The sequence below is a fragment of the Abrus precatorius genome, unplaced genomic scaffold (assembly GCF_003935025.1).
Source record: "Abrus precatorius isolate BTA unplaced genomic scaffold, Abrus_2018 Scaffold2, whole genome shotgun sequence".
NCBI classification, from domain to species: Eukaryota; Viridiplantae; Streptophyta; class Magnoliopsida; order Fabales; family Fabaceae; genus Abrus; species Abrus precatorius.
Genome location: NW_020874362.1, coordinates 10380693 through 10400908, shown reverse-complemented (window position 1 = coordinate 10400908; position 20216 = coordinate 10380693). Strand labels below are relative to the sequence as shown.

The following is a 20216-nucleotide window of genomic DNA, read 5'->3' as shown; positions in this document are numbered from 1 at the left end:
ATAAAAACTTATCTTACATAGAATTAGATGCAGAATCAATTATTATCTGAGCAAATAGCAGCTTTGACTCAGCAGATCAACAATCTACAAGCTGGAAATGTTGTAACTAATCAATTGAGTTGTAATTTTTGTGGAGGGAATCATGTTAATGGTGCATGTGATGTACCTACACCAGATCCACAAGAGCAAGTCAATTATATGGGGAATTATCAAAGACAGCAGCAATGTTTCCCTCAGCAATCATTTCCTCCTGGGTTCCAATATCCAAATAACAAGAATCAACAATTTTACAAATGGGATCCTCAAAATTCTGCTGTGGAAAACATTAATCTCTCTCTTCCATTTTTGAATGCAAGAAATTCACAACAGCAACAGTATTTTCAAGGAAATTCCTCTACTCAACCTCAAAGAAGTCAAAATTCATCTAGACCTATGAATGAAAGAATGAATGAGATTGAAGAGACAATGTTGTAGTTCATGAAGGTCACTCAAACCAGCATTAAAAATCAAGAAGCTTCCATGAAGAAGTTAGAAACTGAGATTGGACAGTTGGCTGAACAACTAGCGAATAGAGATGAGGAAAGATTTCCAAGTAACACAGTGATAAATCCAAAAAAGCAGTGTTAAGCTATAACAACAAGGAGTGGAGTTGTGGTAGCCAGTCCAAAACTTGCAGAAAAGAAAGTGAGTGATGCAGCAAAAGAGGGAAGAATAGAAAAAGATCTGCAACAAGAAAATTTCAAGCTACTAAAGAGAGAACATTCAAAAAATAAGGTAGAAGCTTCTACAAGTTCTGAGAGAAAGACAAAGAAGCAGCTCTTTGAAGATGCTTGCAGACCAATTGATCCAGAAAAATATAAAAGGTTACCTTATCCTCAAAGAGTGCAGAATCCTAAGCAAGAGGAGCAATTTGAAAGATTTCTGAATATGTTGAAGAAACTACAAATCAACATTCCTTTTGCAGAAGCATTGGAGCAGATGCCATCTTATGCTAAGTTCATGAAAGAATTGTTTTCCAAGAAAAGGAAGTTGGAACATGACAAGACAGTACCATTAACAGAAGAATGTAGTGCTATTCTTAAAAGAAAACTTCCTCAAAAACTCAAGGATCTAGGATCCTTTAGCATCCCTTGTGAAATTGAAAAATGTACTGTGGGAAGAGCTTTATGTGATCTAGGAGCAAGCAACAATCTCATGCCTCTAGCTATTATGAAGAAGTTGGGAATAGAAGAAGTGAAACCAACTGACATTACACTACAATTAGCTGATAGATCTTTCACTAATCCATATGGAGTTGTAGAAGATTTGTTGGTTAAGGTTAACAAATTTATTTTTCCTACAGATTTTGTCATTCTAGACATGGAAGTAGATGCAAATATACTTTTGATTTTGGGAAGAACATTCCTTGCAACTGGAAAAGCTCTTATTAATATTCAAAAGGGAGAGCTCATGCTTAGAGTGCAAGATGAAAATGTAATATTTAATGTTTTTGAAGCACTCAAATATCCAATTGATGATAACTCATGTATGAGAGTGGATATATTGGATTCTCTTATTAATCCTTATCATTTTTATGAATTTGATAAAATTTCTGTGTTGAGAGAAACCATAGCTACAGGAAATACTAAATATGTGATGCATAAGGAAGAACACCTTATGGAAATTGTACAGCAATTGGAAACCTTACCAGTTCTGACCCCTGTAGAGAAATCAATCAAGGAAGTAGAAGAAGAACAAACTCAGAAGTTAGAAATCAAGCAGCTGACTTCTCACTTGAGATATGCATTTTTGGATCAAAATTACGAAAATCTAGTCATAATCAGCAATCAACTCAAGGAAGAAGAAGAAGAAAAGTTGTTGAGAATCTTGAAAGCACACAAGTCAGCAATAGGATGAAGCATAACAATTTTGAAAGGTATTAATCCAGCTTTTTGTAAACATAGAATTTTATTTGAAGAGAAATTTAAACCAATTGTGCAACCTCAAAGAAGACTGAACCCTTCTATGGAGGAAGTGATAAGAAAGGAGGTCATGAAACTCTTGGATGCTGGAATTATATATCCAATTTCAGACAACAGTTAGGTAAGTCTTGTACAAGTGGTACCTAAAAAGGGATGAATGACTGTGATACCAAATGAAAAAAATGAATTGATACCTACAAGGACAGTTACAGGCTGGAGGATGTGCATAGATTATAAAAAACTGAATGATGTGACCAGGAAAGACCATTTTTCTCTGTCTTTTGCAGACCAAATGTTAGAAAGGTTAGTTGGTCATGCATTTTATTGCTTTTTAGATGAATATTTTGGCTATAACCAGATTGCTGTGGATCTAATTAACCAAGAAAAAACTGCATTTACTTGTCCATTTGAAATATTTGCATAAAGAAGGATGCCTTTTGGGCTTTGTAATGCTCCAGCCACATTTCAAAGGTGTAGGCTTGCTATTTTTCGAACTTAGTTGAGAAAATAATTGAAGTATTCATGGATGATTTTTCTGTGTTTGGAGATTCATTTGATGACTGCTTATCTAACTTGTCCATTGTTTTGCAGAGATGCCAAGACACTAATTTGGTGTTGAATTGAGAAAAATGCCACTTTATGGTTCAAGAAGGAATAGTGCTTGGCCATAAGATTTCTATGAGAAAGATGGAGGTTGATCAAGATAAAATAGAAGTGATTAGTAAATTACCTCCACTTATGAATGTAAAAGGAATTAGAAGCTTTTTAGGCCATGCATGGTTCTATAGGAGGTTCATTAAGGATTTTTTTTAAAATTGCCAAACCTTTTAGTGACTTGCTTGTGAAATATGCAGAATTCGTATTTGATGAATCATGTTTGAATGCTTTTTTCATTTTAAAAGAGAATTAATTTTTGCTCCAATACTTGTTAAAGCTGACTGGACTTTACCATTTGAACTTATGTGTAATACAAGTGACAATGCAATAGGTGCTGTGTTAGGACAAAAAAAGATAAAAGACTGCATGTGATTTACTATGCTAGTAGAGTCCTAAATCTACACAGATTAATTACACAATTACTAAAAAAGAGTTGCTTCCTATAATCTTTGCTTTTGATAAATTCAGATCTTGTTTGGTAGGATCAAAGGTTGTGGTATATACTGACCATGCTACCTTGAAATACTTGCTTTTTAAACAGGATGTTAAACTAAGACTGTTGAGATGGATCCTGCTACTCTAAGAATTTGACTTGGAAATTAAAGACAAGAAGGGAAAGGACAATGGTGTTGCAAATCATCTGTCCATAATACCTTTGAAAGCACTGCAATCAAATTGCTGTGACATTAATGAGGAGTTCCCTGATGAAAAGCTGCTAGCTATGGAAGAATTGCCTTGGTTTGCTGATATAGCAAACTTTAAGGCTACTCAGCATATTCCAAAGAGAATGAGTTGGCAGCAGAGAAAGAATTTTTTTCATGACAGCAAGTTCTACATTTGGGAGGATCGTCATCTACTCAAAATTAGAGTGGATGGTATATTGAGAAGATGCATTCCACAGAAAGAGCAAGCTGATATCTTATGGCACTGCCACAATTCAGATTATGGAGGCCATCATGGAGGTTCTAGGACAGATGCTAAAGTCTTACAAGCAGGCTTCTTTTAGCCTACATTGTTCAAAGATGCAAAAGTCTATGTAGAGAGCTGTGACAAATGCCAAAGAGTAGGCAACATTTCTAGAAGACATGAAATGCCTTTGAACAACATTTTGGAGGTGGAACTGTTTGATGTGACAGGAATAAACTTTATGGGACCTTTTCAAACCTCTTTTTCTCATGAATATATTCTTGTGGTAGTGGATTATGTGTCTAAGTGAGTTGAAGCTATACCAACCAGAACAAATGAAGCTAACATGGTGATTTAATTTATAAAGAAGAACATATTTGCAAGATTTTGAGTGCCAAGAATTCTGATAAGTGATAGAGGGTCCCACTTTTGCAACAAATACCTTCAATCTGTTCTGGAAAAGTATAGAGTAAAACACAGAATAGTCACACCTTACCATCCTCAAACCAGTGGACAAGTTGAAATTTCTAACAGAGAAATCAAGAAAATTTTGGAGAAAGTAGTTAATAGTTCAAGGAAGGATTGGTCAAAGAAATTGGATGACACATTATGGGCATATAGAACTGCATTCAAAACAGCATTTGGTATGTCACCATATCAATTAGTGTTTGGAAAGGCATGTCATCTTCCTGTTGAACTTGAACATAAAGCATACTAGGCCACTAAATGGTTAAATTTTGATTTAACCAATGCTGAAGAAGAGAGAATGCTGCAGTTACATGAGCTTCAAGAATTCAGACAATTTGCATATGAAATGATAAATTCATCTTACAGAGAGAATTCAGACCAGGGCAACTAATTCTGCTATTCAATTCTAGATTGAAGTTATTTCCTGGAAACCTCAAGTCAAGATGGTCAGGACCTTTTATGGTGAAAGAAGTTTATCCCTTTGGTGCTGTGCTACTTGAAGATCAGAAAGAAAGGAGACAATTTAAAGTAAATGACCAAAGGTTAAAGATCTACCATGGAGTAGAAGTCATCAGAATAACTTCTACATTAACTTGGTTCCTCAGTAGTGAGGAACATTTAACGTCAAGCTAGTGACGTTAAAAGAGCGCTTTGTGAGAGGCAACTGACATTTCTGAACTAATTTACCTTATTTATAGTTGTACTTGAATTTTGATATTCATTTCATTTCAATTTTTACAATTCTAATTGTTGTGATTCTGCATTTTGGAGTTAATCTGTTGAATGGATTGAGGTTTTATGTTGTAAGTGTGTAGTGAAGGGATTAGGATTGAATAAGTGAGCTATTTGAGCTTTTAAAGAGCTTTGATTAATGAAAGAGATTACTATTTTTCAGGAAAGGAGCCACGCAGAGGTTGAAGTCTGATGTTCCTCTCTAGAACAATCACTTTTCCTTGCAAAAGTGATCATGTAGAGGTTTACGAAGAAAGCTCTTCTCTGGAACGATCGCTTTCCCTTGTGAAAGTGATCACGCAGAGTATACAAGGATAACACACCTCTTTGAAACAACCACTTTTCTTGAGTAAAATGGCCACGCGCAGGTAAGCATGAGGTATCAGTTTGCGCGTTACTCCCTTAATTGAAAATAGTAACCACACTCAAAGAGTAAGCTTGCGCATTATCACTTTTTCTCATTCAAAAATTAAAGTCTCTAGAACATTCACTTTCACCAACAATAGTGAACACGCTCATAACATCAACTCTTAAAACGTTCACTTTTCCTTTTAAATGGGGTCACGTGCATCTGCGTGACTATATATCCAGAAAAGAGTGAACACGCAGAAACAATCCAAAAACCTAAGATCACATTTCTCTCATAATTGCTCTAAAATTTTCATCTTCTGTGAGTTGTTTGCTCTAGCAATCTGTCCTTTCTAGCACATTTGAGTCTACATTGCAGCAACTCTATTCCACGTAAGCTCTTCTTCGTTTCTATAACAGATATTAGGGTTTGTCATTGTTAAAAATTTTGGAAAATTTTGAATACGAAAACTGAGAGATTTTTTCTGACATTAATTGTTCTGAACCTGAAATTAAAGGATAATGTAGCTCAATTCTCACATCATTTGACAAATTCATTAGCAGAATTGTACCTACATTGTGATATTTTAGTAAGTTGACCTAAGGGATCTTATTGAATTTTTTTTTTCAATTTCTGAATATGTTCGTTTGCATTAAACTGATGTTCTGTGTTAGAACTAAAGGCTAGGGAAATAGTTAATATCCAGTTTGGTCTTGTTGTACATTGGAACTGTAAGTTGTAATTTCTATGATTTTGATTAATAATGTTGATATCTGCATTTTGCATTTCATTATGGGTATGTGCATCTGCATTTTTTTTTATGATGCAGCAGAGTACATCTTAGCATTTTCAAATGAATTTTGTAGCAGGTATCTGAGAAATGGCCAGAACATCTGAAAATACTCCAGTTGGATCTTCAAGTGGAACCCTAAGAACAAAGAGGGGTAGACTAGTAGGAGTTGCTTCCTCAAGACCAATTCCTCCACATGATCCAACATTATGAAGCATAGCTCATGAAAACTACTTCAGAGCTAATATTCTAAGGAGGAAAATAGTCCAAGACAAAGCTTTTGACATTACTGCAGATAATTACCCTGAATACAAAGAAAAGATTCAAAAAAGAGAGTGGGAATCCTTCTGTTCAATGGCTGGCATAGGCTGGAGGGAGATCAGATACCAAAATACCATACAATGGTCAAGGGAATAAGGGTTGATTTTTCTGCAGCCAACATCAACAAAGTCCTCAACATCAACACTCAAAAACAACCTGGACAGCAAGAGTTCAGTGCTTTCAAGGACCTTCAAAACAAGGACTATGTTGAAATCATGCAGAGGATTGGAAGACCAAGGACCACATGGAAGCTGAACACAACAGAGAAACCCAAGTGCATTACTACCAAGAACCTCCTACCATTTGCCAAAGTGTGGAGTGCCTTCATTCTCAGCTCATTCATGCCAGTGAAGCATAGTTCCACTTTAGTAGTAAAAAGGGATGAACTTTTATTTGCTATAGTGAATGATATGTATATTAATGTAAGGGAAGTAATTAGTGGATGTATCTTAGGCATCCTGAAAAGAAAAAGAGATTCTTTAGCTTTTCCTTCATTAATAACTGTGTTGTGTGAGGATGCAGGGATAGAATTTGGTGACTACTAGGAAAGAATCAAAGTAGCAATCGTAGCAATGGTGAAGGAAATCTATGCTACTACCTCCTGAACAGTAGCAGCTCCTTTACCATCACAGTTCAAGAGAGAAAATTCAATGAAGATGAAGGACAAAATAACATTCTTAGCTGAAAGACAGAATTCATTGGCTGAAAGGCAAAATGAGTTGTATAGCAGTGTGAAGTCTGAAATAATGTTGCTGGAATGTGTCTTAATGAACATTGGTCAAAAGATGGGAATGACTAAAGATGAATTGTACCACACACCAAAAGTGACAGAAAATGCTCAGTGCCTTAGGTCCACAATTTTCAAAGATCTTCCTATCTATAGGACTTACTTCCCATAACCAACAGCAACAGTAGCAGAAAAAGAAGAGGATGAAGAAGAAGATGATTTGGAGCAAGATACCTCAATGAGGAGGATGCAGAAGAATAATTTAGGCATTTTAATTTTTGTCATGTAGTTGATTTGTGTAGACAGTTTGTAATTAGTTTTTAGACTTTTGCAGTTGTAATTACATTTTGGATTAACTTTGGTTATAAACAATTATGCTTTAAATATTTACTAGTTTTAAGTTTAATTGACTTTTGCTTGTTAATTGATGAATAATTGTGATGTTTTGTGCAGACCATGCTCTTAAAAATCCTAAACAAAGAGTGCATGGAATTCTGAAATATGGAAAGCTACCATGAAATGGGGGGTTGAATTCTTGATGAATGAAAGATTTGTCGTGAATCCTCATCAAAATATAAATAGAAATTAATGTAATACTAGGGTGCTAACCTAGATCGTCTCCCATGAATCATTGGACAAGTAATCAAATATCAAACTTATGGTGTGCAGTGTATTCAGAAAGCAAGTAAACAAAGGGGAGGGGTTTGGTGATTTCAAGATCAATGTAAAAAGCAAGAAACAAAATTATAAAGTTTAATCAATAGAAAGTGGTAACCCCTAGTTCTTTCATGTAGACTCTATCCCTATTTCTCTCAAGATTTAATACTCTTCATCTCCTCTCAGAAATAGGTTAATTTAACAAGCAAAAATCAATCATATGTTTCCATGTGAATTAAGTAATTCAATGGACTCTAATCTCTCATCCCAAGATTACGCGACCTTAGAAATAAACTCAGCATTAAGCAATTCAAGTTTAGAATCTCATTAAAATGAATTAGGGTTAATTAAGCAATGTCTCCCTCATTCAACCATTAATTCAATTCAAGAGATTAGGAAGAAGAAAATCATGAAAGAAAAGGAATTACATTAACATTCAAAATCTAGGAATTCAAGAATTCATATGAACTCACTAGAGATTACAAGAAAATTACCCTTCCACAAGGATGAGTCTCACCATTACAAGATGAAAATAAAGAGAAATCAATAACATCAAGATGAAAATCAAAGAAAAGTGAAGAAGAAATGAAATTCAAACCTTAGGTTGGACCCTTGGCTGCACCCAAGGCAGACCTAGGCTCTCCAAGCGTTCCTAAATTGGTAAGAAATCTTAAAGTGTGTAAAAGTTGTTAACCTAATTCCCAAAAATCTATATATACTATGTCTGACGCCACTTCATAGTGATCACTCTTGTAAACAAGAGTGAATACACGCAACATTCTTCAGGTTTTCCCATTTCTGTAGTGATTACTCTTGTGTATAATAGCAGTTACTTTGAGCGCGCGTAGTTACTCTCACTTATGAGAGTGAACACGCGCAGAGTGTTAGTTTAGTCTTCACTGGAGTGATCACTTTCATTTCTGAAAGTGGTTACACGCAGGGTCCTTTGTTGGGCTTTCTGCAGTGATCATTATCACTCACGAAAGTGATTACGCGCAGGGACTATGGTTCTCTTTAGCTCTGGAGTGATCACTGCTGCTTCTCAAAAGTGGTTACTCTGGCCTATCCTTTGGAATCAGCTCCCTAGAGATCACTATGGAACCTGAGAGTGATTACTCTCAGTTCATATTTTCTGAAAGGGTTAAAAATCCATTGAATTTGTCTAGAATCTCCTGCACAATTATTCAAATGCTCAGAATTGCGAAATATATTCACAAAAATTAGTGTAAATAAGGTAAAAGTTAAAAAAGCTATAATATTTGACCTAAATGAGATTTTTATACTATTTACAATCTCTAAGTCTATTTTTCTATTAAAAATCTATGAAAAGATAAACAAAATATCTGTAAAATATGGATTCATCAATTCTGTACCTCTATTTTCATGTGTTTAGCTTTATTTCTACATGAAATTTTCAGAAAACAAAAAAAATATTAGATTAGATTTTGTTTTCCTTTGATTTAACTCTGATTTCCACTTGATTGAAATTCTGATTGTTGAATTACATAAGTTATTTTTCCAATTCTTAACATGATTGTCATACTTGTATTTTTAAAATAAGAAAGTCTTGTCATTTTATTCATGCAAATTTTTGAAGTAAATTGTGAACTGAATTGATGAATATTATCACTTTACTTCCTTGGTGAGACTTGAACCTTTACATTTTTGATGTGTGACTAATGTCAAATTCTGATACACTCTCTAGAACTTGCTTTGTTTCTTAACTAAATATGCAATTTTACAGTAATCACATAAAGGATGGAGGCTATTGTTGAATTACACCTAGTTAGCCAAATAAACCTCCTTTCTTTCTTGCATATCTTAGTTTAACCCCTTTGAGCTGATAGCCATTCGTTGATCAACCTCAATATAAGCTTTTATTGAAAAACCATGTCACCTATCCAATTGGAAAAAGGCAAATTGAGTTTAGTCAAAGATAAGTTTTAAAACTAAGTTTGAGGTGGTATCAAGTTTCTATTGCATTACTTGAGGACAAGTAATGTTCTAAGTTTGGGGGAGGATGGAAAGAAAATAGAAAAGTTAGAAAAGTCATACAGAGAAAATAAATAAAAGGAAAAGGAAACAAAAAGCTGCAGATAAAATCGTTAATGAAAAAAAAGGAATAAAAAGAAAGTAGCAAATCAAAAAGGAAAGAAAGTAGCAGAATTGAAAGTATTTTGATTTGATTATGTTTGATGCATAATAGAAACAGATGATGCAGTCCTATGCTAAGTTTAGAGCTTATCTACTCAAATTGCACCTTTTTCTATTTGGAATCAGTTGCATTACTTTCTTTAATTCATTGAACTCACACTTGTCCTTCAGCCTCAATATTACTTGAAAAAGTCCTCTTGATCTGTGATTGATTGTAAATTTGCAAAAGAGGTTGAGAAAATAGGCAAGCCTATGGCAGAGTTTGATGAATTTGGTGATACTGAGAGCAAACACAAAACTAAACATTGATTGAGTTAGAGAGAAACACTTTCTGAGAGCTGTGATGATATTTCTCAACTCTGTTTTGCATGCAGCTTTGATGATTTGCTTGACTGAAATGTATGAGATTTTGCAGCAAAAAGATCATTCAAGTGTGATTGTCATAATGAATAATTGGTGAATAACTTAGTAAGAAAATAATCAGAATGGATTGAAGTGGAATGAATTTTGAAAATCTAAATTGTTTTGATATGTAAAATGCTTTTCATTATGGATTTCAATTGATGAATGAATTCATACCCTTGATATGTTTTGATTTGTTTGAGGACAAGCAAAAATTCAAGTTTGCAGTGGTGATAAATCCATATTTTACCAGTATTTTACTTTAGTTTTAATGCATTTGATAAAGAAAATATGTTGGAAAAAGCTGAAAAACTCATAAAAATAATAGAAAGTTCAAAGTCTTTCCTAAATACATAGTTGTTTAGATTTTATGAATTTTTTGTGTAAAAAGTAATGATTTAATCATATTTTTGTAGGAAATTATGAGCTAAGTTCATAAGATTGGAAGATCAAGGGAAAGATAGAAGAAAAGTAGCAAAAATTGGAAGCAAAGAACAAGGTATGATAAAGCAAAAGTTGGGCGTGATCACTTTTCCTAGCAAAAGTGATTGTTCCAGAGCCTAACATGGAAGGATGAACTGTGCGTTATCATTATTGTTGATGATAGTGATCATTTCAGAGAGCTTTCAAGCATAGTAAGGTGCGCGTTATCACTTTTGTTCACAAAAGTGATTGTTCTAGAGAGAGCTCCAGCATAGCAAAGATACACGTTGTTCCTTTTGTTTACTAAAGTGATCATTCCAGAGAAGCCTCTAGGAAAGTAAGTTGCACGTTATCACTTTTGTGAACAAAAGTGATTGTTCTAGAGAGCCTTCCATCACTGCAAGCTGCGCGTGTCTCCTATTGTTTACGAAAGTGAACACACTTAGACCACGAACCTTTGCGTTGCTACTTTTATGAAGAATAGTAATCCTTTCAATCATGAAGATTATCAGAAAGGCCTTTGCGTGGCTACTATAGTGAAAAATAGTGACCATGCCAGAAAGGCGAAAATTCTATAAATACAAATTAGCTCAGATCTGTTTAGATCTTTTGTTCATTTTTCACTTTCCATTTGTTTTCTGGTGTTGAGAGAGTCTGAGAGAGAGATTGGCGACGAATGACATCCATGTGGTAATGGTATCAAAACTAAGCTAGATTCCTCAAACAAACATGTAGTTTAGGGAGCAAACTAGGTCATCTCTCGCAACGATGCAAATGCACATGGTTTCAATATCAATTATGCAGAAAAGGTTGTATGTTTGGGGAGTTTTGTGATTAATTCAAATGAGAATTATAGAGAATTAAATTGTGAACAATAAATGCAAATCGAATTAACAACGAAACGTAAATTACGATGCAAGTAAAATTAATTGCAATTAAACCAAAAATGAGATTTACAATCGAAAATGAGAAACTGAGAATGAAAAGTAAAAAAACTCAAACACATAATCCAAGATCTAGAACACAAACACAAACGTGAATTAATTATACCGAATTTGCTAAAATCTCTTATGCACAACAAATCAACTAATCAATTGTTTGTTCTACAATCAAGAAAAGGAGGCACAACTCAATCGAATTATACTTCCTATACAATTGCAAAATGTAAGGTTAGAAAACAAACTCGGAGCATCAATTGATTTTCCAATTCTTGTTTGAGCAAGTGCAATCCAAAACTTGGTGATGCAATTGAGATCGAAATGCAGAAGAAAACAACTCAGAATTGAAGAATTCTATATGTCTTTCAATCATAAATGTGATGCAAGATGCAATGGAATTCTAAAAGGTGCAAAAGAGTAAGAGAATGGGTAAAAAAAAATGAGAGGTTTATCGGAAGTAGGAAAGTTTTACAAAACTGAAAAACAATAAAAATGAATTAAGTGTGCTTTCAAATCAGCTCCTGACCTCTTAAATAGTAGTCCTAAATGAATAAAAATAAATGGGCCAGGGCTGGGCTGAAAATAAATACAACAAAATCGCAAAAACAAAAGCAATACAAAATCAATACAAAAGTCAAGCTAAAAGTATGAACTTCTATAATTCATAGAAAATAGCTTCAAACTCCAAACAACATGATCCATACATCCAAATTAAAGCCCCAGAAGTAAGGAATCCAATGCAAATAGAATCAGCCAAAAAGGATATCTACAGAAAAAGTTATAGCCAAATTAGTGAACAAAGGTCAGAATAGAAAACATGAACCAAAAATGAGTATTTACAAAAGTTCCTAATTAATGTGAGAAATACAAAAACACACTAATGGATGAAATAAGGGAATGAAAAGACATCTAAAGGATGCAATAACACTATAAATGTGGGAACAAAATATGAGTCATCAAATACCCCCACATTTAAGCTTTTGCACTCCCAAGCAAAAGAAAAGAGAAGGAATCAACGCAAAGCAAAATTTTTCAATGGATCCCTAAGTGTAAGTAACGTGAGCAAGAAAAATGAATCCATTAATCAAAGTATGAAAGAATCAATAGAAACAATCAAGAATGTGCTCCAAACACTAAAAGTAAAGAAGAGTTTCAATCTAATTAAATTATGGATCACAATCGGTAAAATTCTCACAAGGATGTGTATCACTCATTCTCTTAAGTATTTAGGCAAGTAATGAATCCACAATTTATAGATATTTTGTCTAGCTTTTTATAGAGCTTTAATAGGAAAAATAGACTTAGAGATTGTATATAGTATAAAAATCTCATTTAGGTCAAATATTATAGCTTTCTTAATTTTTACCTTATTTACACTTATTTTGTGAATATATTTCACAATTTTGAGCATTTGAATAATTATGTAGGAGATTCTAGACAAATTCAATGGATTTTTAACCCTTTGGGAAAATATGAACTGAGAGTAATCAGTCTCAGGTTCCATAGTGATCACTCTAGGGAGTTTATTCCAAAGGATAGGCTAAAGTAACCACTTTTAGAAGCAGTAGTGACCACTCTAGAGCTAAAGAGAACCACAATACTTGTGCGTAATCACTCTCGTGAGTGATAGTGATCACTCCAGAAAGCCCCAGGATGAACTACCCTGCGCGTAACCACTTTCAAAAGTGAAAGTGATTATTCCAGTGAAGACTAAACTAGAACACTCTGCGCGTGTTCACTCTCATAAGTGAGAGTAACTACGCACGCCCAAGTAACTACTATTATACACAAGAGTGATCACTACAGAAAGAGGGAAACCTGAGAAATGCTGTGGGTGTTCACTCTTGTACAAGAGTGATCACCATGAAGTGGCGTCAGATTGGGTATATATAGATTTTTGGGAATTAGGTTAGGAGCTTTTTGACACTTTTAGATTTTTGCCATTTTGGGGAACACTTGCAGAGCTTAGGTCATCCTTGGGTGACATCCAAGGACCAATCCTAGGGTTTGAATCACAATTACTCTTTACTTTCCTTTAATTTTCACATTGATGTCATTGATTTCCCTTTGTTTTCATCTTAAATTTGTAAGACCCATCCTCATGGAGGGCTAAAGTTTCTTGTAATCCTTAGTGAGTTCATGAATTCTTGAATTCCTGGGTATGAATGTTAATATAATTCCCTTTCCTTAATGAATTTATATTTCCCAGCTCTTTGAATTGAATTAATGGTTGAATAAGGGAAACATTGCTTAATTAACCCTAATTCGTTTTAGTGAAATTCTTAACTTAGTTTGCTTAATCCTAAGTTAATTTCTAAGGTTGCGTAATCTTGGGGAAAAGAGTTGGAGTCCATTAAATTTGCTTAAATTTGTATGGGGTCTTAAGGTTAATTCTCGCTTATTGAGTTAATCTAATTCAGAGGAAAAGGAAAAGTATTGAATCTTGAGAGGAATAGGGATAGAATCACATGAATGAGCTAAGGATTGCTACATTTCATTGATTGAACTCATTAATTTCATCACTTGCCTTTACATTAAAATTGGAATCATATAAAACTCCCTTTTTAATTGCTTTCATAGTAAATGTTTACAACATGTTTAATGTATGTTGCTAACCAAAGTCATTGGAGACAATCTAGGCTTGCATCCTAGACTACATAAAAATTTTGCATATTTTGATGATCGCAAGTAATTTCACTCAAAGTACACCATGAAAGTAAGCATTACCATAGGCTTGAAGAGTCTCTAATTTCTACCATTTAAAAGCACATGCACCAAAGATCAATAGAACTTGTATTAAGCTTGTAATGTGGCTAAGGTAAAGGTACGGTAAAAGAAAATGTACAAAGCTAAAAACCAAAGAGAAAAGAAAAGCAATTAGGAATGAGTTGAAAAACAAGTAAAAATACCTAAAACCACCAACACACATTTATTTATTTAGACATTATATATTTTTTTGTTTTTATATTTTTTATTTTATTTTTATTATTTTTATTTATTTATTTTATTTTGCAATTACTTCACTGTTACTATACAATCCACTTTTCCAATCAACATACAAAGCATCAAAATTCTCTCAAAATTTTATGAATAAAGCGTAAGGTACATTACACCCCCACACTTATTTTCAACCAATTTCCAAAACAATTCCAAAGCTCATCTATTCCCAAAGGTTGGGTGCATCATGGTTTTTCAAGTTACATGGCTTAGAATGAGCTGTAAAATCATCAAGAAAGAGGTTAATAAGGCTCAAAGGCGTAAACAAATGGAATAAATACAAGGTAAGTCAATTTGGCTAAGTAGCTAAAAATCAAAAGAAGGCCTAAATCATATCAAAAGTGCATGTGAACAAATAACATAAAAAAGAGTCAAGTCGAGTTCTAGAATACTTACAAACATGAGTGGATCACACAAGAAAGAAGATAAGCTCAAATCTCACTAAGGCATGCATTCTACCAATCATTGATCCAAAACCTAATTATCATGAAAAAACTAGCTAAACCCAAAATGCAAGAAACACATCTATCAAGTTATGAAACTTTCAACTACGAATGACAAATGAAAAGTTGCTCACATAAATGAAATCTAAAAGCAAGGGAATCCAATGAAAAATATGCTAAAGAATACTCCCTCCTCCCACACTTAAATCAAACATTGTCCGCAATGTGGAAAAAAATAGAAAATGCAAAACATATGCAAGTAGTCTAAGAATAAAGTACATATATATACATGAAAAAGTAAAGAAAAGTATAGTGAAAAGAAACAAAGTCAAAGAAAACAATGCTCCAAGTGCCTATGTAGACACATCCTACATCAAAGTAGGCTCCACCAAGGATAAATCAACTATGTTTTGAGCCGATTTCACTGGTTTGCTTTCTTGGAATAATTTCAGTTGATGAACATTGACTTTAAAAGTCTTGTCGGTAGCTTCATCTTGAATCTCAACTGCACCATAGGGAAAAACATGAGTAATCACAAAAGGTCCATCGCATCTAGATCGAAGCTTACTTGCAATCAATTTCAACCGAGAGTTAAAAATAACACTTTCTGGCCTACAAAGAACTCTTTCCTCAGAATATGTGTGTCATGAAATCTCCTAACTTTCTCTTTATACAATCTAGAATTCTCATAGGCCTGCAAGCGTATCTCATCAAGCTCCTGAAGTTGGCGCTTCCTTTCAATTCTAGCCTGCTCAAGTATCAAGTTATAACTCTTTACAGCCCAATATGATCTATGCTCAATTTCCATCGAAAGATGGCATGCTTTACCAAACACCACTTGAAATGGAGACATGCCTAATGGTGTCCGATAAGCTGTCCTCTAAGCCTAGAGAGCATCATCTAGAAACTTACTTCAGTCCTTCCTGTTAGGGTGAACCAACTTCTGCAATAGGTGTTTAACTTCTCTGTTGAATACCTCAACTTGCCCATTAGTCTGGGGATGATATGGTGTAGCAGCTCTGTGTGTAACCCCATACTTTTGGAACAATACTGCTATGGTCTTGTTACAGAAGTGACTTCCTTGATCACTGATGACAGCCTTAGGCACACTGAACCTGCAAAATATGTGAGTACGGAGAAAATCCGAAACAAATTTAGAATCCTTTTCCTGTTTCTGCTGGATATTCTTACGTATTACTTGTTGTCGATTAGAAAATCCATAAAATCAATGCCCCAAACATAAAAAGCTTCACAAAAAATAATGGGCTGCTGAGGCATCTCATGCCTCCTAGTGATAGTCTCTCCTGCCTTCTGACATATCTCACAACTCTCAAAAAACCTAGCTGTATTCCTGAATATGGTGGGCCGATAAAATCCGTTGTCTAATACCCTCCTGGCTGTCCTCTGCGGTCCAAAATGGCCTCCTACAGATGTGCCATGACAAAAATGTAGAATATCTTGAAACTCATGGTCAAGAACACACCGACGGATAACTTGGTCATTACAAAAATTCCACAGATATGGATCATCCCAGATATAATATTTAGCATCACTTTTAAGTTTATTAACCTGGGATCTTGATGCATCAGGAGGTACAACAGAAGTAACCAAATAATTTACAATATCAGCAAACCAGGGTACAAAGATGGAAAAACTCCATGAGAACCTAGGGAATCCAAGAAAACAGAGAATGAGGATGAAAAACTGAAACGCTAACCATTAAAGCTCACCTCCAAGTGTTCCCAACACGAATCCAACCTTTAATTTAGCTCCCGAATGATGTTAGAGGCAATTTAATCGGTGGAATAGGGTTTTGGGTCGAGAGAATCGAAGAGATTTTAAAGAGAGGAATGGGAAATGAATTTCCCAAACCCTAAACCCCTTAAATCCTCTTTTGATCGCGACACTTTTGCTACAGCAACACCCCTTATCACTGCAGCAAAAATCTCAGAGAAAATTGCACCTGGTTTCTGCAGAATCTCGCTACAGCAGGACTGCATCCAGAAATGCATTGCTCACTGCCGCTCTCTCGCTATAGTGAGACATATCTTGGTACAGAGAAGGCGACAATTTCGCCCCTTCCACCCAGGGCCCTCTCGCTACAGTAAGAACACCCAGTATTACACCTTTAAACCTGTTTTTCAGCCTATTCAGTCCAATCCAATCATATGTAAATACATTTATACGCATACACACACACACACACACACACACACACACATATATATATATATATCAATAATCAATATTATAAAATTCAGGTGTTACAACCAATGCGTGTGTTTAGTGGCAGCTCAAGAGTTTTTAGGACCTAAAACAAATTTAAAAATGAGACTTTTTTTATTAATAAAAATTTATTATTATTAGTTGAGAATTACAGTTAATTAAATATTATTTGTAATATCAATAAAAATTTAATAATTAAATTAAATATTTGAATTATAAACTTTTTTAAATTTAATTTTTTTAATTTTTAAAGGTATATTAAAACTAAAAAAAATAAAAATTTGGGGGCTTAAAGCCCTTGCCTTACCTGCCGAGGCCTTAGGCTGCCCCTATATGTATTGTGCTGCTTCTTATTCAGAGTTTGGATTGGCTTGTTCTGTGTTTGGGTTGTTTATGGATCTGGTTTAAAAAGATCAAGCCTATTCCAAAGGGTGGGGCTTTAGATGTTGAATCTGGAGAGAAGGGTTTTTTTTCCCATGGTGCTAGTGCAGATCCCCATGTGAAGAAGGTGAAGGTTGAGGTTTGAGGTTGCAGGTGGGGGAGATGGGGCTAACGGCTGCTGCTGAGGAGAGGGGGTTGAGAGGAAGAAAAAGACTTTTACAAATAGGTAAAATATGTGTAAGGACTTGTTTTGTAAATAATTATTTTAAATAATAAAATATTATTAAATATATGACGTGACATGTCATGTGTCAGTACTGAGCTGGCTTTACCAACTCAAAATTTAACAGAGAAAAGTTGACGGCAGGGACTAAATTCTAAATTTTTATCTTTTTAGAGACTACTTCCTAACAAAAATATTTGTAGGGACTAAACACAAAATGACTTATATTTATAGGAACCAAAAATATAATTAAGTCTAAAATTTATAATAAAATAAAAAATAATATAACTTTTAACTATAAAATATATATCACATATGTTTAATAGTTTGTTAGAGTTAATAAACAAGTGAAGAAATATGAAATTTAAATAATATAAAAATAAGAAATTTAAATACTTATATTATTTAATAATTTTTTATAGAAAGAAAATTAACTAATAAATTTATTAAATTTAAAAACTTTTGTGAAGTAAATTAAATTTTTAAAATTTTAGATATAGATAAAATTGATAAATACTTCGTTATATTTTATTTCATGTATAATATATTTTTTGATATAAATAATATTTAATTTGAAATAATACATTTATTCATAATCAAACTGAAGGAATCTCGCAATTTATAAAATTTGATTCAATAATGAAAGTGTCTAATAAATTAATAATACTAAAACCTGTGCTTCTCGGCTGCATTTAAATTTTGGAGTCTATTTTTCTGCTGCTTCAAAAAGAAATTTCGTTTTTTCCTCAACTCGAAGAGGAATAAAATAAAACCCAGAAAACCTCAAAACTCTCCTCCTATTTGGATTCGAAGTCCGTGCTTCTCCTTCTCTCTCTCTCTCTGAAGAGTTGTCAACCCATCCGAGAAAGATGGAGTACAGCAACAAACTCGTTCTCGCTCCTATGGTTCGCGTTGTGAGTTTAACTTCCTTCTCTCTAAACAACCATTTTTCATCTCATCAATTATCTTCTTTCGAACCAGAAAACACAAAAGTCAAATCATTGTCACCACTTTGTGCTTTAATTTTTGTTTGGTAGGGCACTCTCCTATTTAGATTACTAGCTGCTCAATATGGTGCAGATATCACATACGGTGAGGAAATCATTGACCATAAGATGGTCAAGTGCGAGCGCCGAATCGATGGTACGCAACTTCACTGGTCATTTCTTTAATTGGTTCCTTGTTTCTTTCAATTGTTCCCTCTTGTTATGAATTTGTCCTGTTCCCTGCTTTTGGACCTGTAAACTTGTGCACTTTACAGACGAATCAATGGTACACTCTTGTTATGATTGCGTTTGATCCCTAAAAGTTTGCTTTATATAATTTGGTGCTTGAATATATTAATTTGTTCACATCTTGTTCCTTAATCCTTGAAAATGTTGTCGTAAATAATTTGGTTCTTCAACATGTTAATTTTTATCACATTTTGCTTATAATTTTGTGAGGAGAGATGTGAGTAAAGATAAATTGCTAAAGCTAAACTTTCTGGCTCCATAGATAAATAAAATGTCACCTTTAGAGATCAAATTGCATATTTGCTCCAGTTTATATTAACATGTAAAAGGACGAGCAGCCCGCCTATTTTTTCTATTTAATTAATATTAATATTAAGTAAAAGTAAATGCTAAGCAGACCCTTGAGGAAGCAAAAGTGCACAATCTTGTAAAAAAGTGTTATAAATGCATCTCTCTCGTGATTTTCAATGCAGCCATCGTAATTTTCAATAAAAAAAATTCTCACTTTCAATTCTTTGGACACTGGTTAGCAAAACCCTTAATAAATAGTCCAAAATTTAATTCTGATGTATTTCTTTCTGGTTTCTATGTTTTGTTTTTATTAGGTGAATAACTGACCCTCTAATGTTGTATTCCTCATTTAGTCTTTTGTATTTCAGTAATAGTACTTATTCAAATAATGAAATAAAAATGTGTTGTTTGGTAATAAATGTCAATTTTTATTTTCTTATATGGTGGTTAGACATCAGCTGCATCGAGGTTGATTAGAAAATCATCCTTATGCCTGCATTTTTTTTCCTATTTAGCTTTGCGTTACTAAGAAACCTGCTATCTTAATTCTTTAACAGAACTCATTGGATCCACTGATTTTGTGGAGAAAGGGACGGAAAATGTTATGTTTAGAACTTGTGATCAAGAAAAAGAAAGGGTTGTATTTCAAATGGGCACATCTGATGCTGTGAGGGCCCTAACTGCTTCTCAGTTAGTGTAAGTTATTTGTACATTTGCTTTCCCTCTTTATGCTGAATTGCTTTTACTCTTTTAACTGAAATAACTGTTTGTTGTTGGTTGTTCATATTTTTGTAGAAAATAACCCAACCTAGTGTGATACAATTTGGTTAAATTATGGTTTTATTGATCTTATTAAAGCCTGCTCACATATAGATTAAAAACGTTGCAGTCTTAGTCAAAATTATGATTGCCCAGAAGATTTTTCACCTCTTCTT

The 20216-nt window shown here is 33.9% G+C and overlaps 1 protein-coding gene and 1 long non-coding RNA gene across 2 annotated transcripts; both read left to right on the top strand.

Annotated features, from left to right (window-relative positions):
* Positions 1-477: 477 nt before the first annotated feature.
* On the top strand, positions 478-3624 carry LOC113859434. Its single transcript, XM_027492210.1, has 6 exons — positions 478-592; positions 965-1147; positions 1343-1473; positions 1672-1880; positions 3101-3114; positions 3224-3624. The coding sequence occupies exons 1-6, from the start codon at positions 478-480 to the stop codon at positions 3622-3624; spliced, it is 1053 nt and encodes a 350-aa protein (XP_027348011.1).
* A 15030-nt stretch (positions 3625-18654) lies between these two features.
* Positions 18655-19975, top strand: LOC113857360. The gene is made up of 3 exons (XR_003503237.1): positions 18655-18669; positions 18793-18898; positions 19839-19975. It is a non-coding gene; the product is annotated as an uncharacterized LOC113857360 (long non-coding RNA).
* Positions 19976-20216: the final 241 nt, after the last annotated feature.

Coding starts and splice junctions, on each gene's coding strand:
- LOC113859434 (XM_027492210.1), top strand. CDS start 478: ATGAAGGTCACTCAAACCAGCATTAAAAATCAAGAAGCTTCCATGAAG. Junction 1,148..1,342: donor CCCTTGTGAAATTGAAAAAT/GTACTGTGGGAA, acceptor TTTTTCCTACAG/ATTTTGTCATTCTAGACATG. Junction 1,474..1,671: donor TTAGAGTGCAAGATGAAAAT/GTAATATTTAAT, acceptor GAAATTGTACAG/CAATTGGAAACCTTACCAGT.